Here is a 21,616-nt window from a genome sequence, read left to right as displayed (position 1 = left end):
TGTGGGATGTTTCTGTCGAAGTAGCAGATGTTGGATGCAACTGTTGTTGAAGCAGCTTAGGTGATGAAATGAGTTAGTTGTTTTCCCACTCTTGGTCAGGATGGTTTTCCTGCACACTTCACACACAGTGGTGTTCAGATACCTGACAGACACCTGTTAAATGATTGGCTTATCAAGCAATATGATTGGCTGCCTATGAGCCGGGGGGGGGGGGACGCGACGCTCAGGATTGGTGAAAATCGGACTCTGCATGGAACAGTTTTCTTGTTGCTGTTGATGATGTGTGTATCATCAGCACACGTTGCTATGGTTTGATCACAACTTGAAGAGAAGCTGCTAATACAAATACTTCATACAAAGCACTGCTGTTATTTTGTTTCTGTGCTGTGACGGTCCCGGTCTAACAGGAGCTCTGTGTTTGTCAGATCCTGGTTCCAGAGCTGTGTGCCATCCACCCCATCCCCGCCTCCCTGTGGAGAAAAGCAGTGTGTCTGCCCAGCATCCTGTACCGCCTGCACTGCCTCCTGACTGCTGAGGAGCTCAGAGCCCAGACGGCCAGTGAAGCTGGAGTGGGAGCCCAGACCCTCCCCCCTGACTTCAGGTCCCTACTACACACACACCACATGATATAGGAGTTAACTGTTAAACATGAAACATTTCAGTCATTACAACTGCTGCAGCCCTGCGCCCACAAACTACTGCGGAATATCACAGTTCCACTTAGAAAACTGGGTCGTTCCCTCATAATCTCTAAAACCATCAGCTTCGAACTTCAGATTAATTCTAAGTCATAAATGTCAGGAAAACCTCATGATGATGATCCCTGTGATGGGAGAAAAGAGCTACAGGCATGTCAGCAAAGTGATGGCAGAATGGCTGCGAGAAAAATCATGTGTATCTTCAGGTTCGACTTTGGGTTGTGTCATTTCTGACATAAATTGCTGCGATCCAGCAGGGAGGGTTTTTAAGAAGGGCTGAACGATATGCAAAAAAACTACAGTGTGAATATTTAGACAGATATGATGAGTCATGATTTTAGTGGGAATTTATTTTTGTTTTTCATTTTCACTGCAAATAAAAATGGTAAAAAATGGTAAATGTTATATACATCTAGTCTTATTGACCACTCAACCACTTTACAATGTGAGCCACATTCACCCATTCACACACACAGTCATACAGCGCTTACATCTACACATGGAGTGCTTCTAACATTCACACACACTCATACGCATCAGAGGCAGTTTGGGGTTCAGTGCCTTGCCCAAGGACACCTCGACATGGTGACGGGAGGAGCCGGGGATCGAACCACCAACCTTCTGATAGGTGGATGACCCGCTCTACTTCCTGAGCCACAGCCGCCCTTGTAAATAGTATAACATTGACGATGATGTGGTTTTTGGTGGGGTCTGTTCGAAACAAACATGCTTGTACGCTGTGACACATTTTACCTTGATCAGAAAACTGTAGCTCCTGTGATTTGGATGTTGCAGTTGACCAAATTGTGATTTAAATAATATTTCAATTAGTTTTCAGCCTTATTTTCAAATACTTTCATGAATAGATGATCTTACTTCTTACTGCAGTCCAAGACTGTGGAGTTATAGTCCACCAGTGGGACCAGAGGGAGATAGAAGCTGAACTTTCAAATGAAAACACTTGCATATAGCACCTAATAATGTGATTGGTTGTGACACAGTTTGTAAACAGAGGGCAGCATTGTGGGTGAAGAGTAGCAGCAAGCAGACAAACATCTGAAAGACGTGAATCACAACTTCCAGTCAGGACCTTCACAATAAAATCAGAGCAGAAACAGGATGAAGATCATGATGAAGATTGTGGAGTCCAATTCTACCCAAACAGATTCACATATGATCTTTATGCCAGATCACCCACCCCCCCTCATCACAGCTGATGTTGATAAGTGGACCAAATCAGCAGCCAAACTGCAATAACTAACTTATTGTTGTGTATAGAACACCTACATGCACATGTCCCTTTTCACCACACACAGTATCTTAGCCACGCCCCCCTGGGGAGGCTCTCATGTAGCATAGACTGCACTTTATTTGGTCAGTCAGATATTCTCCAAATTAAGGAGAAGAGATTTGTTTGCTGATGGATATAGAGTTGAACACAGTCAGTGGAAGGTTCATAAGGGACTCAGTAGGATTTCCAAACCCAGCATTGTGCCACTGAGCACCATCCAAATCCCTTCTAACCATGCTCACCTCTCTTTTCAGACCTTAATGTGTAGACTTGTCCAGAAGGTTTCCAGCAGTCTGATGTGCATGTTGTGCTCGTGTGCTGCAGGTATTCGAACCTGGACTTCGGCTGGAAGAGATCTATAGACAGCAAAACCTTCATCTCCTGTCCCGAGTTCTGCAGCGAGGATGGTGAGGGTCACTGTAAGCACCAACAGACTGTAACCTCCGATCACAGTTCCCTAACGCAACCCAGTAGTCACCACTCTGCCCCGTCTGAGCAGGGGCCCCTCGTGGCTCCTGTGTCCGGAGACGCCACCTGCACCAGGAACCTAATTAACGGCACTGTCCTTGTCGCCGACTGTGATGACAGCAGCCACCAAGACGAGCACCTTCACCAACATGACAATTGCCAACGCTCCGGGCCCAGCTCTCCTGGGCCACAGAGCTCTGAATCAATACAAACCACTACCTCAGTTCCTGTGCAGAAGAAGCCCAGCTCCAGTCCTCCGCAGCCTAGTGACGAATGTACACCTGGGAGGACCTCAGACCACACAAATAAAGCTACCTCAGTCTGCAGCCGGGCAGCCACGGGTCCCAACGCTCCTACAGCACCTTCTGAACTTGCCACTGGCCCCCAGCACAGAGCCCAGATGGGAGACTCCCCCAAGAGCCTGGGGCCCAACCCAGGCCTCATCTTGCAGGCCTTGACACTCTCAAATGCAAGCGACGGCTTCAACCTGGAGCGGCTGGAGATGCTCGGCGACTCTTTCCTAAAGCACGCCATCACCACATACCTGTTCTGCACCTACCCCGACGCTCACGAGGGGCGACTCAGCTACATGCGCAGCAAGAAGGTGAGACGATTTATTGACAGGAGCGAGGGGGGGGGGGTTCCATCAGAGAAATGATGTGGTCATAATAAACAGGTTTATTTTGAGTCTCTGAGTGCTGAGCTCTTCATGTTGTAGCTGATTACAGCAGAGGAGAAGAACATTCTCACAGGAAAATAAGACAGTTTCCAGTCTCAGCTCATTAGCAGATGAGTTTGTTCAGTTGTCATGGAGATGGATTCTGATCGCATGACCTAAGTATCACGTTCTGCACCACAGTCAGTTTGGTTATAATTTATGTACAGCTACTGTACTGACTTGATAAATTTAGAACTTCATTCTTAACAAATCATTCTAACCTTAAGGTACATTTAGTAGCTGAGCTTTCAGTCATAGCACATGATCTTTGTCAGAGTTTAGGTTTACAGAGTTGTCATTGAGATGTAAACGTCTGGTTCGTGATGCCTTCAAAGACCTGTGTCATTTGTCCCTGATTACAGGGAAATGGAGGCGTCGTTCTGAGATGGAACACAAAATAATTACAACTCAGTTCTTTGAATTTTTGAGTTTGAGTTGAAAGAGCTGCTAAAATCATATACCGGCTGAATACTGTCTTCATCATGATTACCAGCTATGGGAGCTGAAGAATAAAGTGTCTAGTCTTACATGTATTGCTGTTGTACTGAATGTTGCTGCCCAGACACACAAACACCCTGATGGGTTATTTAGTCAGTGATGTGCTGTTGTGACCAGTCTCAGTTCACATTCAAAAAACAATTACAGCTGACTTTTATTACAGCTGGCTCCTCTAACACGATCCACAGTGGAGCCGTGGTGTGAGCGGCACAATAGCAGAGCAACAGCTTTAGTGCACCATCTTAAGCTGTGTCTCAATTCAATTCATTTCCACATCCTTCAGAGGATGGTGGTGTACCAAGGTCTGGCCGTTCGTAGTCGTTGTAGACTACAAAGACTGAACTCAGGTGAAGTCTACAGAGGATTTACACTTTCCTTCTCATGCTGCTCCTGCCTTAACTGCTGTGTCGCAAAGCACGGCTTCTGTCTAGCAACAAGGGACTTGGTTTTAACAGTTGTACTGTTCGCTGTTGAACTGAGCTGAAACCCAATATTTAACTGTGTAATCCTCAGGCTCTCTGTCTGTGTTGTTTGCTTCCATATTATTTTCATTACCTGTGCACAATGAATCACGGGATAGGTTGGCCCAGGAAAACAAGAACATATTTGAAGGAGCCTTTGAAATGGGACAGTGTAGTCACTGCTGTGATACAGTCAGTTCTGAAAGGCAGCCTCTGAAGGACGCGGCCCCTGAGCTGGGACACAGCTTTTGTGAGATGCGTTCAGGTGCGGTATTGACCTGTAGGTCACCTGCACTTTGGCAGCGCTCTGAGTTCATCACACAATCTCTGTAATTATGTGCATAAAGTAGAAGAGGATAGACTTCAGGTGTAAAAACACCCTCAGTGCAGGTGCAACAGGCCATGATGTGCAGCCTCTGTGGACACAGTGTGTTACTGATGTGTGTGTGAAGGTGTTGACTTGGTCTCTGGTCTGCCTGTTCTCCAGGTGAGCAACTGTAACCTGTACCGTCTGGGGAAGAAGAAGGGACTCCCCAGCAGGATGGTGGTGTCCATCTTCGACCCCCCCGTCAACTGGCTGCCTCCTGGCTACGTGGTCAACCAGGACAAGAGCAGCACCGACAAACTGGATTCAGGGGAGGTGAGCAGACTTCCTGCTGAGCTCTTACTTCACATTGTTTGTGTCTCTGCTGGGAGATTCAATGTGCAGGTGCTGGAGGTGAACATCTGACATGTTTGTGCCTCACAGTTGAGTAAAGTTTTTGTTCCATTCCTTTGTGAGTGTTATTATGTTGTCAGACCACTAGAGGGCAGGCTTCCACTTTGTCTGGCAGCACATCATCTTCCACAGCCTGAACCCCAGACCCCCCTCCTACATACAACACAAGTACTGTTGGAAGTAAAGGAAACATGTAACTTCAACCCTGAAATGAAGAAGATGATGATGATGATGGTATCCTTATGTAGCATTAAGAACAAAAAGTTAATGACACAATTACAAGTGAAGAGTTCAGACAAATATAAAAGAGAAAGCAACAGGAAACGGGGTCAAAGGCTCAGCCCACACATCATTCTGATCACACACCACAACAATAACACAGTTATAACAGAGTCGACACGATGACACACATCATGAGATAATAAAAGTCTTCTGTCAGAGAGGCAGTGACAGTTTCTACCAGTTTATCTGTTGTGTCGCTGCTTGTTCTGTCCTCAGATTCTCTGGTTACAGAGAAAAAAGGTTGAATATTAATATTTCAGTTATATTCAAAGTTAATTAGTTGTAATGTCTTCAGTCACCATCAGCCCAAAAGTTACTTCACTTTACAGTAAATATAAAATAAAATGCATTTAGCTGCAGACTGATTTTATTTCAGTTGACTCACTGATTAATAAAACTTCAGCTCCATATAAAATGACAGTTTAAACAGTCACCCTCCTCAGTGTGATGAAGCTCTCATGATCTTTTCCTTGAAACTCTGTTATAAAACTGATAATTATGTCTGACTTCAGTGCCATTTATGAAATGTTCACCAGGAACATCTGATCAGGTTTCTTTATGATCCTGATCCAAGCCCTTTATAGAGTCTCTGCAATATGAGACTGATCTGATGCTTATATTTACCTAAGTGATGGTTAGATTAGCTGTATAACAATTATACACAGGTTAAACTGTAACCTCCTCGGTGTGCGTAATGATTTGATAACAAACCCTGTGTGTGTTTCCAGTTGTGGTGTTAGTATTCAGTCACTCACACTGGTGCGTCATGCTTTCACTGTTGAAGCTGTGGTAAAGGAGAGCGAGGCAGGCAGAGGTGGACACCACAGGACAGTGTTTGATCTGTCTGGGTCTGACTCATTAAAATGTCTAGATCAGCTGTGATACTGACCTCTGACCTTTAGGACAGTTCTTTTTACTTGAAAGGTTCTTTTTACTTGACCTCTGCTGTCCTTCCTGTTTGTGTCCATCATCCAGGCCAAAGAGGAGCTTCTGGCCAATGGGCGATCTGAGAATGACTATGATGAGGATGATGAGGACGGTGAGGAGGTGGATGAGGACGGTGAAGTGATGATGAAGGACGAACCAAAAGATGAGGTCAACATGGAGGACGATCTGGAGTACTACAAGGAGCACATTAAGTTCATCGATAACATGTTGTTGGGGTCTGGTGCATTTGCTAAGAAGATTTCCTTAAGCGTCTTCCCTCCCTCTCCCACCCCGGCCTCGGGTTCCTCCCCTGCCATGGACTCTCCGTACGAATGGAAGGCCCCCAAGAAGCCCCTCCACCCCACCACGGCCCACTACCCCTCGGAGCCGGCACACAGTGGCCCCTCGGCCGAGGAGTTTGACTACAGCTCATGGGACGCCATGTGCTACCTGGACCCCAGCAAGGCCGGGGAGGAGGACGACTTTGTGGTGGGTTTTTGGAATCCGTCGGAGGAGAACTGCGGGGTTGAGCTGGGCAAGCAGTCGATCTCCTACGACCTGCACACGGAGCAGTGCATTGCAGACAAGAGCATTGCTGACTGTGTGGAGGCTCTGCTGGGCTGCTACCTGACCAGCTGCGGAGAGAGAGCCGCTCAGATGTTCCTCTGCTCACTGGGCCTGAAGGTGAGTTAGGACCTCCCACACTGTTGTGTCAGCAAATCAGCAATGATGCATCAGGTCAGAACACTCTACCATTTCTAAAGTGATGACAAATGAAATGAAAATCCTGCAGGAAATGAATAAACACAGACTTTAATGATGATACTGCAAACTGAATCATTACTGAGATGCTTTTATTGTGAAACAGTTATAGAGTATGTAATGTGTTGTAGTGTAGTGGTCTTTTCTGAACTGTCACCTAAGGGCTTTGGTGGTGTCATTAAGACAGGGAAAGCTCTCAGGTTTAGGCTTTTTTGGCTGCATGGGAGGCAACAGAATCCAGAATGTCATTCATCATCATTTATTTCCAAATGGCAAATTGTGTGTGGCCTCATTTGTGAGTAGGAGCAGGAATAAGCAGCGTAAACTTAAGATTCAACCATGTGCATAAATTCAGACACGAGGATTAAGGGAGAAGTAAACATGAATATTAGAATCACCAAGACTCAGGACACTGTTGAAGTTGGACGTAGGAAGTCTTTATGACGATTGACCAGCCCTACTGTATTAACTGCACCTCAAAGTGGGAGAAATGATCAGTTTGATAGGCAGCACCACCACCGTGCTTCACAGAGAGGCGAGCACGGAGCACGTGGTGTCCAGGTCAGAGCCTGGGGTAATTGGTCAGAGAAAGCCAAACCTGGTCTCCAGGGAACACTGTTGATCCATTTCTAACATTGCAAAGCTGACAAAGGTCGGTTGGTGCTGAGAGAGCGGGAGCGAGCAAAGATCGGAGGCACCTGTCCTCAGGTAGTTGGAAAAAAGGAGCACAGTGAAAGATCCTTCCTCCAGGATCCCACGTGTAATGAAGGTCAAATTACATTGATTTGTTATTAACTCTTCAGGTTTTTATATCTTGGCTGGCTGCTTGGCCCCAAGTGTAGGTTCCTATTCCTCGTTATTGATTTTTTAAATTAATTTTCCTGACGAGCATCAGTTTATCCATCCAGCAGCTTCCTCTGTGCAGCGTCTCCACCTGTAGTGCATGTTGCCAGGTACAATCAGAGAGTGCAGAACTCTGCAGGCGCAGTAGTACCACGTCTCTGCACCTGGCTGTTGTTCGCCAGCACACAACTCCCCCTAAAACCACACATTGCTAGTGAGCTTCAGACGTGTTGGTAAGTAGACTTGATCTGCAGTATTGACGCACTGAGAGTTTTTATTACTTTATTTTTTTTTTTTACAGGTGTTACCATTGGAGAGAGGGACCCTGACAGGAGCGGTGGTGCAGAGACGTCAGACCACCACCATCGACCTGTGCTACGGCTGGCTGAAGATCCCGCCCCGCTGCATGCTGGACCATCCAGACGCAGAGCGGACTCTCAACCACCTCATTTCCGGCTTCAAGAACTTTGAAAGAAAGATCAACTACACCTTTCAGAACAAGGCTTACCTCCTGCAAGCCTTCACCCACGCTTCCTACCATTACAACACCATCACAGGTCAGACCTCACCTCACAGCAGCAGTTTGATGGGTTTTGAAACTGTTGTTGGAGCTCTGGTCTCCGTTAGATTTGCATTATATTCATTTCATATTCACATATATTCATATATTCATATTCATTCATTCATTCAATCAGATTCTGGTGTAAAGACGGGTCCAATCTGCACCTGTAGCTTCAGTGTCGTACACAGTGTTTTCTGCTTTGTATCTGCCTCTGTGTAACCTCACCACTGATCAGATTTTCTTCACACAATCTAATGTTTTATTTTATTTTACATCCAGATCTCCACAAGCTTTCATTCCTCCTGCAGATTTATTTCACAGGTTCACGAAGCTTGATTTACACACATTTGTGAACATTGCACCACGGATTCAGTTCTTACTTTTACATGTTGCATCCCAAATGACGAGTGTGATGTTTGTTGTGCCTCCTCTTCAGATTGTTACCAGCGGCTGGAGTTCCTCGGTGATGCAATTCTAGACTACCTCATAACGAAGCACCTTTATGAAGACCCGCGGCAGCACTCCCCTGGCGTGCTGACCGACCTGCGCTCGGCGCTCGTCAACAACACCATCTTTGCCTCTCTGGCCGTCAAGTACGACTACCACAAATACTTCAAGGCCATCTCACCCGAGCTTTTCCACGTCATCGATGACTTTGTGCAGTTTCAGCTGGAGAAGAACGAGATGCAAGGCATGGACTCTGAGGTGAGTCTGGTTTGAACTGAGAACAGATCCAGCATCAGTCCTGGACAACGCAGCCCTGCAGGAGGAAACCTAATCTCTGCTGCTGTAGTTGTTTTCCAGGATTCAGAAAAGATCTGCCTGAGTAACAAGGCCATCAGCTTTTCTGAATTAGTTTGAATGATTTCAGTACTGAAGAGAAGATGCAGTTGGATTTAATTTGCCTGGAAATAGCTATCTTGGCACCAGTTCTGCTGTCTCTGCTTGAGAGGTTCTTTTGTGCCTAACAGCCACATGCACAAACATGCTCCACAACACAGCTGAGGGAAATGAAGAGATGAGCTGCAGGAACAGGCGCTGCTGCACCGCTCACTATTCAACATGTCACAGCAGCAATAACATCATGAAGCTGTAAATGTAACAGGCTTTAAACTGTGAGTAAGAGTCAGAGCAGAAGTTTCTGCAGTTTCAGATTCTGTGGAGAAAACAGTGGCAGTGATTCTGGTCTTTGAGTCCAGACCAGGGTTTAGAGCCGGACTGTCCGTGTTCAGACTAACACACCTGAAGACACATATCACATGACCTCTACCTACACTGAGCACTGCGAGCTGGTGTGAACAGGAAGCAGATTGTCTCCTCTCAGTTGGTTAGATCCAGTAAATCCTCTGAAGAAGGAACAGCAAAGACAGTTGTAGAGTTGAAATCCAGAACTGACCTGAACAACAGCTGCCACTTTAATTCATTATCCATGTTGTTTCACCACTGGTAGTCCAGGTTGATGAGAGCCAATCAGGAGCCACCGTGGGCGTCTACGTCATCATTTCCAAAGGTCTCTGTTTCTGTTCGTCCAAACTACAACACAACCCTGGAGGTTTAGACTAAACAGGTCCAGCAGCTTTTCTGAAAGTCTCTGTTTTAGAGGCTGAAGACTCTGGAGGAGAGTGGATGGAGGAGGAAACAGAGAAGAAGAGATGAGTTCAAAACTAAAACGCAGAAGAAGAGTTGAGTTTAAAACTGAAATGTAATGAGTGGACGGAGCCTCAGTGAGGCTTCAGCAGAGGCAGCAGGTGGAGAGTGAGAGGACAGAGGATGTGAACGGGTGGAGGATGTAAATTCGCCTCTAGCGTGATGACACTGTGAGACAGAGGGATGTGGAGGAACGTGCTTTAAATCTGCTGTCACAGAAAATGTCATTTTATTTCACAATACTGACGTGTTAATACAGTATATTGGAGGAAATGTGTCTGGATAAAGAGCTTGAATCAGTGGCTGTTTTTTGTTAATCCACTGAATCACATCCAGAACTAATCAAAAGACGTCATCACAGTTATATTAAAATCCATTTTACCTGTGCAGCTTTAAACCCAGAGATATTAATGAAGTATCTACATGGTATGACGCAGTGACATCATCCCTCAGTGTTAAACGTCAGGTCCTCGTTCTTTAGGATGTCTGCTGATACATTTACCTAAATAAAACAGCTGCTCACTCATGTTAACCAGTCTGGTTCAGGTAGCTCTGAATATCTGATCAACATCACAGCTTTTCACGCCTCAGTGTCAGCGACAGTCAGAGCTGGAGGTTTTATGTTTTCAGGTTGTCCGTCCCATTCTCCTGAACGTGGAGTCTGTGTGAGGCCAAGATCAGATCAGATAAGATCGCCTTTATTAGTCCCAAAGTGGGGAAAGTCACAGTGTTACAGCAGCAAAGTGGCAGTGCAGAGAAAAGAAAGCTGCAAAGAAACTGCAATAACTGATATCTAAGAAGATAAATGATAACAATATAATAATATACAAATTATATATAGTGTACAAAATGACATATTTACAAGAATATACAACAGTAGCAGCGTGTGTAGATATTGCACAGATTGGTGTGTGAGGTTGTTGCGAAACAGGAAGAGAGAGGAGAGTCAGTAACTTGAGACAACCTGTATTTTGCTCATACCACCTTAGATTTCACTCTTTCACAAACAGTGAACTGCAGCGCTGCAGGATTCTCTGACCTGATACTGGTCCATCAGACTAGACCAGGACTGGTACCAGGCTCCAGACCTTTCTACACTGTACATAGAATTTACCGTGTTTGTGTGTGTGCCTGTCTCTCCTTCCAGCTGCGACGCTCTGAAGAAGACGAGGAGAAGGAGGAGGACATCGAGGTCCCTAAGGCCATGGGGGATATCTTTGAGTCGCTAGCCGGAGCAATCTACATGGACAGCAGGATGTCGCTGGAGACGGTGTGGCAGGTGTATTATCCAATGATGAGGCCACTTATAGGTGAGGAGTGAAAGCACGTTGTGGTTTTTATTTTTCAGGATGTTTTCCAGTGGTGCTGAATGACTGAATGTTTATGACACTCCCTCCTCGTGACCCTCTGCCTCCTCCTCACTTACAGAGAAATTCTCTGCCAACGTGCCACGCTCTCCTGTGAGGGAGCTGCTCGAGATGGAGCCAGAAACTGCCAAGTTCAGGTAGGAGATCAGAGCTGACCTCTCACTGTGGTCATGACGTGGAACAGACAGACACTGAGTTTCTCTTTACTGACACGTGGCAAAGCGCGGACGAGAAGTGTATTTACTGTGATGTGCATGTACTGCAAACCTGTTTTGTTCTCAGATGTTTACCAGTCGTCATAAATAATCACGATGAGTCGTCACTGGTCTGAAATCAGCCTGAAATCACATTAAATAAAAGACAAGTAGTCTAAAAACAGTCAGTGATTAAATAGTGACTAATTTACTATTAGTATAGTATTAGGGCCACAATGAGGGGGAAAAAAAGAAATCTGAAATTTCGAGAATAGAGTCGTAATTTTATGAGAAAAAAGTTGTAATATTACGAGAATTAAAAATGTAAAATAGGAGGAAAAAAACAAACGTCATTTTTAGGAATATTAGGAGCAACCAATAAAACTGGTGAAAGGACAGTCAGTGGCAGCCTGAGCCTGATTCTGGCTGATGCTGTTTGTCTGTCTAACAGTAGAATAAACACTTTCTTGCACAATCTTTTCAATGTCCTGACATTTATGAGTGAAACCTGGTGAAGTATAACTTCCCAGGTCGCTCCACGCTCGTCATATTAAAGCACGGTTAACACTGCTGCTCTTCTATTTTTCCCCTCTAAAACAAAATGCAAGTTAAAGGTGTAACTTTTTCTTGAAATATTATGATGTTATTCTCAAAATTACAACTTTGTTCTCGAAATTTCAGATTTGTTTTCCTCAATCTGGCCCTAATACTCTGTTGTACCAAAGCAATATAGACTGGCTGTTAAAAAAACACTGAGGAAGTTAAAATTATTGAGTTTCTCTTATTTAATGGGAAAACACTCGCTAATCACCAGTTGCTTATATTTGGCAGTTTTTGCAGTCATCACGTTACTGTCAGGGAAACACTTCCTGCAGATTTCTTTTGTACAATAAAAGCCAGAGAATCACAGGTTACACTCAGTGCAGCTGAGAGGCTTAGTGTGGTGGGGATTTCATCATCTGCCCCTCTCCGTGGCCTATCTGTGCAGAGCGCAACTTAATGACTGAGCTCACCACACACACACCCACAGTGGATCACTGGGCGTCTGCAGTTCACAGTCAGAGGAACCTTCAGTTTATTTCCTGACTTTTGTCACTGAGGTTTCACAGACTTTAAGTGATTCCTTAAGAATAAGACCAAGATAAGGAGAAAACTAAAATACTTAAGCCAGCATTTAACTCAGACTTGAAGGAAAACCTTAACTCGAGGTGTCTTGTGCAGCCGACCCCCGGCCACCAGCAGGTTGTTGTCTCCGGTCTGAACCCGGTCCCTCTCCTCTGTTTGCAGCCCCGCAGAGAGGACATACGACGGGAAGGTGCGGGTCACGGTGGAGGTCGTCGGTAAGGGCAAGTTCAAAGGAGTCGGCCGCAGCTATCGGATCGCCAAGTCGGCGGCGGCACGGCGAGCTCTGCGCAGCCTCAAAGCCAATCAACCTCAGGTCCAAAACAACTGAGCTCCTCCTCCGAGCTCTCAGCATATTATCACAGAAGCTACGGACGCTAACGGAGACAAAAGTAACGTCGGCTTCCCGACACAGCAACACGATGCTAGCCCTGCATCTTCAGCCGCCACGGCACAGCGAGGCAGCCAGGAACACTGTGGAGATGCACCAGAAGAAGCAGACTGATCTCACAACGGATTTCACATCGGATCTTTTCTTTTTTCTTTTTTTTCTTTTTTTTTTTTTTTGCGCAAACACAATCTTTACTTTCCCTCTCTGCTTTGTGTAATCACGAGTGCTTTATTAACGTTTAGTTAAGTGTTTAAAAAAAAGAAAAAAAAAGGTCAGGTCGCAGTGTCTGTTCCTCAGTGTTTTAGGTTTTTTTGTTTTTTTGTTAACCTCTATGACAGTGAGATGAGGCTTATGCTTATTGTGTAGTATTAGATTGTACATAGTTCAATCAAAGGTGTAAATCAAAGTATGTAGGAAGAAAAAAATAAAAACAAAAAACGCTAAACTCCTCAGCCTGTGCACTAGTGCCAGTCAGTTTTAAAGCGGTTTTTAAAAACGCTAACGGCAGACGTGGCTAACAGACACCACTGGAGCAAACACCTGGTGGCACCTCTGTCTCAAATCTGTCTTGAAATGGTATTCTTAATAATTTTTTGCACTTATTCCATTAGGGTCTGTTCTTTTGAGAATTGTGTGGTCACATTGACACCAAAATCATGTTTGTAGCAAAGTATATAGATATATATTAAAAAAAAAATTCTAAAAGACATGAATGAAATTCTCGGCCTTTGATGCTAAGGCTCACCCTTGTATCCTGAGAGACGGATAGGAATTTCAACATTCCCAGTTACTGTAATTTAAAGTCGTTTTTAAACCGCACTTGAGGTTGCATGTTCTTGTAGCTTACGTATAAACCACGACAGCTGGACGGCTTCTATAAATATTCTAAATCTATGGATATATCTAGAGCGTGTGCGAGCGGCATCAGATGTTTATGGCATTATCCTGGTGATTTGGTTTCACATGTTTTGATACCGAGAGCTGAGTGGAATCGAATCAGTCATTTTCATGCACTAAATGTCTTTCCACAGAGCGACTCATCCAGTTTTGATATACGAAGAGGAAGACATATCACACGTTCAATATGCTGCAGACTTTTCTACTAATTGGATAGAACCAGAACCTTTTCAGATACAGTCTTTATGAGAAAAAAAAGGCCAATTCATTTCAACGCACTAGTGTTCCTCACATCCCGTACCTACCAAAGCTAAAGCAGATGTGACACTATGAAGTTGAAGTCAATTCCTAGGGATAAGGATATATATATATTTTTTTTTTTTTTGTGGTTTCTTTTCCGACAAATTTTCGCTACTCGCTAAATGTCTTTTTGTTTCTCATCAATAAGCCCTTTTTTCACTTGAATACCTCAGTTAATTGCATGCATTTTCTTGTCTTTATTTTTTTCTTTTTTTTTTGTTTGGTGCTATGTTTTTTGTATTAAGCTTGAATTTCTCATCTTTTTGCACTGTAACTATAATACCTCTTTATTTGACTTTTTTTTTTTTTGAAATCTGTTTGATGTGGTTGTCCTGTTCGTCAGCCATCAAGCTGTAGAGGAGAGCTGCGTTATCGTCCCTTCCCCTTCCCATACTTGAGGTGATTATTTTCTTTTCTTTTTTTTTTCTTTTTTTTGCGGGGGGGGGGGGGGGGGGGCATAGGAAGTGTATTCTCTGCACATAAACCTAGCTCATTTATTCATCCATTAGCTCTCAGTTCCATCAGTTGAGAATCAGTTATTGAATTCTGGGTAAAGACACCGCTGAGGATCAGAGCCTGTGGAGGTTTTATCAGATTGCACTCTTCAACTTTAAATATGGAGAAAATACTTGACCTATACAGTTCTGCAGGAATGAGTCCTGAAACCTGGAGGGAGCTGCACGTCATCACTTCCTGTCCCCTGGTCCTGAGTCTCTGGGTGTTTGAATGTGTTTCTGGTTGATGACTGAAATCAGGTCTGTCTTCAACAGCAAGATATTTTCAGGTTTTATCCTCTGACATCAGATCCGTCAGTAAATCCCTCAGTCCTGATTTCTTGAAGCTTCTCCTTCTGTTAAAAAAGGCCGGTTGTCTAAATGAGACGACAGAGGTTGTTGGGGACATTAAACGTCATCAGTCCAACATGAAATCTGATCTCCTCACCAGTCCACCTTTACAGCCTCGCTGTGTTTCTACAGACTGTCACTAACTCTGTCAGAGGAAAGGCTTCTGTAGAAGAGTTCAGAGCTAAATCAAACTACAGGTTGAAGGTAAGTGGTGGTGACGGTGAAGTCATGTGACCGTGGTGTAGTTGGTTTATAGCCTAACATGAGCTTCTTACTGCTGCTGATTGTATTTAGGCTTCAGACATCATAAAGTGGAGTCATTAGTGAAGATTATCCTGCTGAACAAAACCTGTCAGGATCAGAAACTGTTGCTGATTTTCTCTAATCATCCAAAACACAACGGAGAAATCCTATTGGCTGTTAGTGGAGGGACCCAGGTAATGATGACTTCAGGAACATGTCCTCCCTGCAGCTCTGTGTTTCTTCAGAACCTGTGTGGCTCCTGCAGTGTCAGTGTAGCTCTCGCCTGATCCGCTGCGATGTTTCTACCTCAGGACGGTGCACTTGGCGATCGTTAGCGGACGAGACAGCAGTTCAATCACAGTGACAAACACACTGTAGTCTCCTTACTGTGACAACTGTACCGTCTGTGTGTCACACACACACACACACACACACACACACACACACAGTTTCACTGAGTCACGTCTGGAACTCAAACAAAACTCGGTGCCTTCTCTGTGGGAGGTTAGTGTCTCACCTGTCCAGACCCAGAACAGGCCTGAGTCCAGCACTGAAGCTGTTTAAAGAACTGCCCCAGTATTGTTAACCATGTCCCCGTGTCCCCATGTGATCACTGGTTGTGGTTGATTTGCCTTGAGTGTAATCTTAACCTGAAGTGATGGGGACCTTAAAGTTAGATTATTATTATTATTCTTTTTTATGTATTTATTTTTCAGTCAGCAGCTGTGAGGTGTTTTCCACCTGATCTTCACTCAGCCTCAGCTCTGGTGGTGTGATGATGGTGAAAGGCAGAGTTGCAGAGTTGGTGATAAAGTGATGGAGTATTTATTCGTGCAGCTTTAAGGTGACACATGACTCAGGGTCTTTGTCGGGTTGAATCTGGTCTAAAGCCTTCAGCAGTTCACAGGCTCCATGGTCCTGGATCAGTGCTGAGTCGTGACAGTTAAATGAGTCTGTGTCGCTCCTGTTTTCAGACTCTCAGGCCTTTTATTAGAACAAACAGATCTGGGACCAGGAGCAGCTCAGGCTGGACCCGGTCTGAAAGCAACCCTGACCCCAGTCTCAGTTAGGGTATGAGGTTTGGAGGTCAGGTGGGCCCAGGCAAAAATTCAACCAACTGGAGAAAAATACAACAGCAAGCCTTCAGAAGTCACGTTCTTACAGGAGATTTTAAATTTGGTATTTGAATTCAGATTTTTTCTTGTTGATCCGTTTTTTGCTGGGACTGGTCTATCCTGGTCTGACCTGGTCTCTGGGTGCCAAACACTTCCTGTGTTGTGGTCCTTTCAGATAACTGAAGTGTGAATTAGTGAAATCCTTCAGAGTGCAATCTGTCAATACTTCTGCAGCGGGTCTGACCCTCTGTAGTCCACCTGTGTATACACACACACACACACACACACACACACACACACACAGCCCTTTAGACAACTTCTCTGGCTCGACACACTAATGATGCGTGAGATGCCGGGGGTGGGTGCAGGGGGAGGGGTTACTAGAAGAAGAATGTGAAATCACTCATGCGGTGCCACGCCCACTCTGTCTGTGGTTGTGCTGATGAGTCAGGATCAGACACATGTGGCATCAGGATCCAACCACCTCGTTTTTTTTTTGTTTGTTTGTTTTTTTTTTTTTAAAGTGAGGAGGGAGATGGGTGGGGGGTAGGGGTCCTGCATTATTCAGAGCGGCCTACGTTTTCTTGTAACGGCAGTTTTTGTTTTTTTTTTGTACATGTAGCACAATTGAGCATTGCACTTGGGCGCCATACTTTACCTCATGTCAGAGTGTGAAAGGGAGTGAAAGGTGGAGGACAAAAGAAGACGTGTATATATGTTGCCGTAATGTTAAAGAGGACTTACTTGTGGTTCAGTCTTTGCTGCTGTTTCAATCGCTGGTGTTACACAAACTTATTTAAGAAGAGAATAAGGGGCTTTGGGAGGGGGAGACAAAATGTGCCTGCGACTTATCACCTGATAAATACACTGTAAAAAAAAAAAAAAAAAAAAAGATCTTTGCAATTTGGGGCTAAAACGTGTGGACGTCACGTGCACTGACGTCCTGCCTTAAACAGCTGTTGTGAGTCAAACCTCCAGTCACTTGAATGATGAAATGATCTTGATTTGATTCTCCTCTGACTACTCTGACGTGGACATCCGTGTTCCCAGCCTCTTCTCTCCTCCTGTCGTCTGTCAGTCTGGACTTTAACACAAACCTTCCCCAGCCCTTTATTAGGACTTAAAGGAAAAATCCACTCAAACCTGCTCCTAAATCACACACCATGATGACGGGTTGTTAGGCGTTGCAGTCATGTTCACACCTCTGCACCATGTGGTGAATGATTCCTGTAAACTGGGGCTGTCACTTCACTTCTTTCTTTCTTTTTTTTTTTTTTTTTTTTTTTTAAATTTAAATGATCTTGTATTTTGACAAAAATTAAATATTCAATCTGTTTAATTCAAAATTCTCAGAGAACAAGTTGTAAATTAGATTATTGTTTTTTTCATTACAGTAAACTAGGTTTGACACATGGAGAAATAAAAAATGTTTTGCTGCCTTCTGAAGATGCACCTGCCTTACAGTGTAACTGGCCACTGGAGTGAATGTAATCATGTCTAACACATTACAAGGATTTTGTGTGTAGTGACAGCCCTGATGTTGTTTCCTTGGATCAGATATGGACATAAAACAGGTGATGGAGGCTGTAAAAAGGGCTTCCAGCTGTGGCTGCTGTGGACAGGAAGTTCAGGTTCAGCTCCTGAAATGAGACCCAGCTGGAGACGAAACAGCTCAGACAGACGAGCTGGCAGCTGCAGGAGGAAGCCCTTTGCTCTGAAACATGCTGAATCTGATGTTTGCTGTATGATGGTTTACATTGTTTAACTTTGCCATCACACTGTACAGTCATTCTGGTGCAACATGAATCACCGTGGGTGTAATTAGGACTTGTTGACGCTTGTTCATATTTGGCTCCAGTTACAGTCTTGATGTGGATCAGTCATAATACTTAATTATACTGTACAGCACTGCTCCATCATCATCATCTGACTCATGAAGCCCTGGACAGGCCCCCTGTCGGCCTCCTACAGATTTACACCTGCGTCATTTTAAAGGTCCCATATGTTACACTTCTGTGTTTTATCTGAGGTGTTGATCTCCATCAGAAGATATATCTGTGGTTCAAAGAACCAAAAACCTTCTCAGTGTAGTTTTACATCTCCTCTCTCAGGCTTCTCTCTGAAGCTGTATAAACAGGTCAGTCAGCCAATCAGAAGAGAGGCTCAGAGCCAGGCTTTTTTTTTTTTTTTTTTTTACTGCACTCTGAGGCCTCTTGAAGTATTTCTCTTGTGTCTCTCTCTGCATCACCATCTCCTGAGCTCTGTTACCAAACTCATCAGGTGACACAGGAAGTTTTCGGGTTCTTCAACTGGAGTAAAAGTATCAGTTGAAAAATGTATAAATTCTACCTTTCAAAGTAAAAGTCCTGCATTCAAACTTTTTCCTCAGTAAAAAAAAAATGTTTTAACAGCTGCATATGCAGTTAGATTGTTTAGTCCAGTGGTTTCCAACCTAGGGGTTGGGTCCCTCCAGAGGGCCACGAGACAAATCTGTGAGGATGGCAGAAGATTTAATGAGAGAGAATTTTTTTTGGACTTTTCTTTTATCTGTGGTGTTTCTGTGAAATATTGGGAACATTTAGTGAAAATGTGACTCTGGTAAAACTGTTCAACATCTCACATGTTGCACTGCATTTTTGTTAAGGAGAAACCACTGGTTTAATCTTTAATAATACATTGTATTTTATTAGCTTCATCTGTCTCTTGATGTAAAATTTGAATCTGACCTTCATTCACTAAGACAAATTCCTTCCATCCAATGAGATTTTCTTTTTAACAGCAAATGAGTGAAGTGGGCGTGGTCTGGGAGATGGTGATGCAGGATTTTCCAGGATCAGGATGATGGTCCTGAACCAGGGTGAAAACTTCTAAAACCAGGAGGGATTTAGGCTCAGATGCAGTCATTTGATGTTTAAAGTCTGTCAACAAATCTGGTTACATCCACTGTGATTCAGACGCCCTGGTATCTGTGATGTCATCTCCTTTTAACCAGGAACTGTTTGAGTGTTTTTTTGGTGGATTTTTCCTTTAGGGTGCGTTTTAGCGAGTGTGAACAGAAACGCCTCTGACAGTGATGAGGAACTCTTTGGCAGCAGATGTCAGTCTCATGAAGCCAGCATGGAGCATGGGCGGAGACTGTTCGCTTCGCCGAGCAGCAGAACACCAGCAGGGCGGAGCTAAACGGAGCGAGCGATGAACTGTTTTCAGTATGAGGAATTATGGGCCATTACAACCTGCAGCAAACATTAAAGGGACATAGAATATGGAATAGAAATTGAACTCCTCACTCATACTGTAATACCGTGCTGCAGTGGTTTTGCGGTCTGCACCTTATGGATCACAAATACCTTTAATTTTTTTTTTTTTGTTTGAATTTTATTTTCTTTTTTCTTTTTTTTTTTTTTATAAATGTAGCCCAGTATATCTACAATAAAAGTAATGGTATGGTCATTCATTGTGGCTCCTGTTGGTTCATTAAGAAATGATGATGAAGCTGCAGAGGCCTGTTGTGAGGCTGACGACGACACAGAACAGATAACAATCGTGTCTTCAAGCAGTTTCACTCTAGAGTAATAGTCAACTAAAACCTAAAGTCATTTATTATTACTATCAGGCTCACATTCATTAGTATAGGTGTATACATTTCTTTGTGACATTTGAGAGTTTTTTCCAAAGTCTTCTCATCTAACTCTTCGGTTAATGAGTGTTGACTGATGAAGGGGAAAAAATGAATTGAAATTACTTCAACATAACGAAATTTAAAAAGTGAAGGGGTCTGAAGACTTTCTGAATGAACTGTATCTCAGCATCAATGTGAAAACATGTCTGTGAATTTCATGAACACCTTATAGTTGTTAGTGTGTCCAGGAAAGGGAAGCTACTCCCTGCAACTCTTTATAAAGGACAAGTGTTCATGTGTGAAGATCGTAGACTGTGTATAAAAATGGACGTCGACACCGGCTCCGGAAAATGAAGCCAATGCAGAAGTGCCTTAAACCTGCATTCTATCTACTGACCATCAGGGGGCGACTCCACTGGTTGCAAAAAGAAGTCCGATTGTATGGAAGTCGATGAGAAAATGACCCTACTTCTCACCTGGTTTATGACCCCAGTAAACGTTTTCATAACGAGTTTATGGTCTCGTATTATTGACACATTTTGGCTTGTCAATCAAGAGCAGCCCCTTTTAACTATTAACTATTAAAAGTACTTTAACACTTTGTAATAAAGTTTACCTCGACTGATGGAAAATGACTTCGGATTCAGCAGCGCTGCGGAGCCGAAAGATTGATGCCGTCGTCAGGTCGACAGTTTAGGTGGGCGGGCATAGTGACCTCGGCTCTTAGGTCACCTCCACCCCTCGCTCCTCCTCAGCCCCACCCTCTTCTCCAAATATGGTTTCTTCTGGTTTCAAAAAATCAAGGTGACTGCGGCCAAATTGCAAACTTAAGGCTTCAAAACGGCAGTTCGCAAACCAATGGGTGACGTCACGGTGGGTTGCCACTTGGTGAAGTCGAGCTGCGGTTGTGAGGCAGGTCCAGGTTGAAACAGGAAGATGATCTGCATTGTGACAGTTTGGGAAAAACAGTTTTGTCCCGCAAGTGTATGGGTAGGGATGAAGTGTAACAAGTTTTGCTAATGCTACATAGCTAACATTAGCATTAACAGCTGTTTAAACCAGTCTAGAATAAACATGAGTTCAGCACAAGACTTGTCTCCAGAGGTGGAAAACAACGCCAATGTTAACTGCTGCTTTGCTTCTATTTCTGTCACTTCTTTTCCTGTATTGATGTTAGCATGCTAACCAGCTAGCTCCTGGGACCTAACCTCTGAGTGAAGCTCTTGGGAAGTGACCTCCATCGTCACCAGGGAAAACGTACATATAGCACCTTTAACCAGGATGACTCACATTATTATTGTGGAGAAATGAAGCAAGTACGTGTACAACATGTGGATTAAGGTTTGGTAAAGTGTGTATATTATCTCTGACACTTCAAATCCATCTCCCCCTGACTCCCCCAGCTCTATACGAACACAGTACGTCTTCAGCATCTGCTCCTCCAGCTGGTCCTGACCCTCATCAGCATCACCCACTATATTGTCTGAGGTGCTGCTGACTACAGTGTATACCGCAGCAACTTTAGCTGGCCCCAGGGGCCCAACAGCAGGATCATAGAGAGCAGCTTCTCCAACAGGATCAGGTCTCACTCTGGAGTAACAGTCAACTCAAACTGTTGCCATTTATTATTACTATCAGGCATTTACTC

At 44.1% G+C, this 21,616-nt stretch overlaps 1 protein-coding gene across 2 annotated transcripts in view; it reads left to right on the top strand.

Annotated features, from left to right (window-relative positions):
• dicer1 (dicer 1, ribonuclease type III) overlaps positions 1-17,481 on the top strand; it is a 40,052-nt gene extending 22,571 nt beyond the window's left edge. For both annotated transcript variants that reach the window (XM_071471044.1, XM_071471046.1), the window contains exons 22-30: positions 426-601; positions 2,314-3,061; positions 4,622-4,774; positions 6,110-6,745; positions 7,968-8,223; positions 8,665-8,933; positions 11,023-11,185; positions 11,304-11,379; positions 12,724-17,481. In XM_071471044.1, coding sequence (XP_071327145.1) covers positions 426-601; positions 2,314-3,061; positions 4,622-4,774; positions 6,110-6,745; positions 7,968-8,223; positions 8,665-8,933; positions 11,023-11,185; positions 11,304-11,379; positions 12,724-12,889 — 2,643 coding nt within the window. In that variant the 3' untranslated portion in view covers positions 12,890-17,481. The remainder of the gene's footprint in view (positions 1-425; positions 602-2,313; positions 3,062-4,621; positions 4,775-6,109; positions 6,746-7,967; positions 8,224-8,664; positions 8,934-11,022; positions 11,186-11,303; positions 11,380-12,723) is intronic.
• The last annotated feature ends 4,135 nt before the right edge of the window (positions 17,482-21,616 follow it).

This window comes from Trachinotus anak, unplaced genomic scaffold (genome assembly GCF_046630095.1).
Source record: "Trachinotus anak isolate AG129_WGS33_773 ecotype Australia unplaced genomic scaffold, CSIRO_AGI_Tana_v1 ptg000033l, whole genome shotgun sequence".
Taxonomy (NCBI): domain Eukaryota; kingdom Metazoa; phylum Chordata; class Actinopteri; order Carangiformes; family Carangidae; genus Trachinotus; species Trachinotus anak.
The sequence above is the reverse complement of the archived record's forward strand: the minus strand, read 5'-3'. Positions and strand labels throughout refer to the sequence as shown.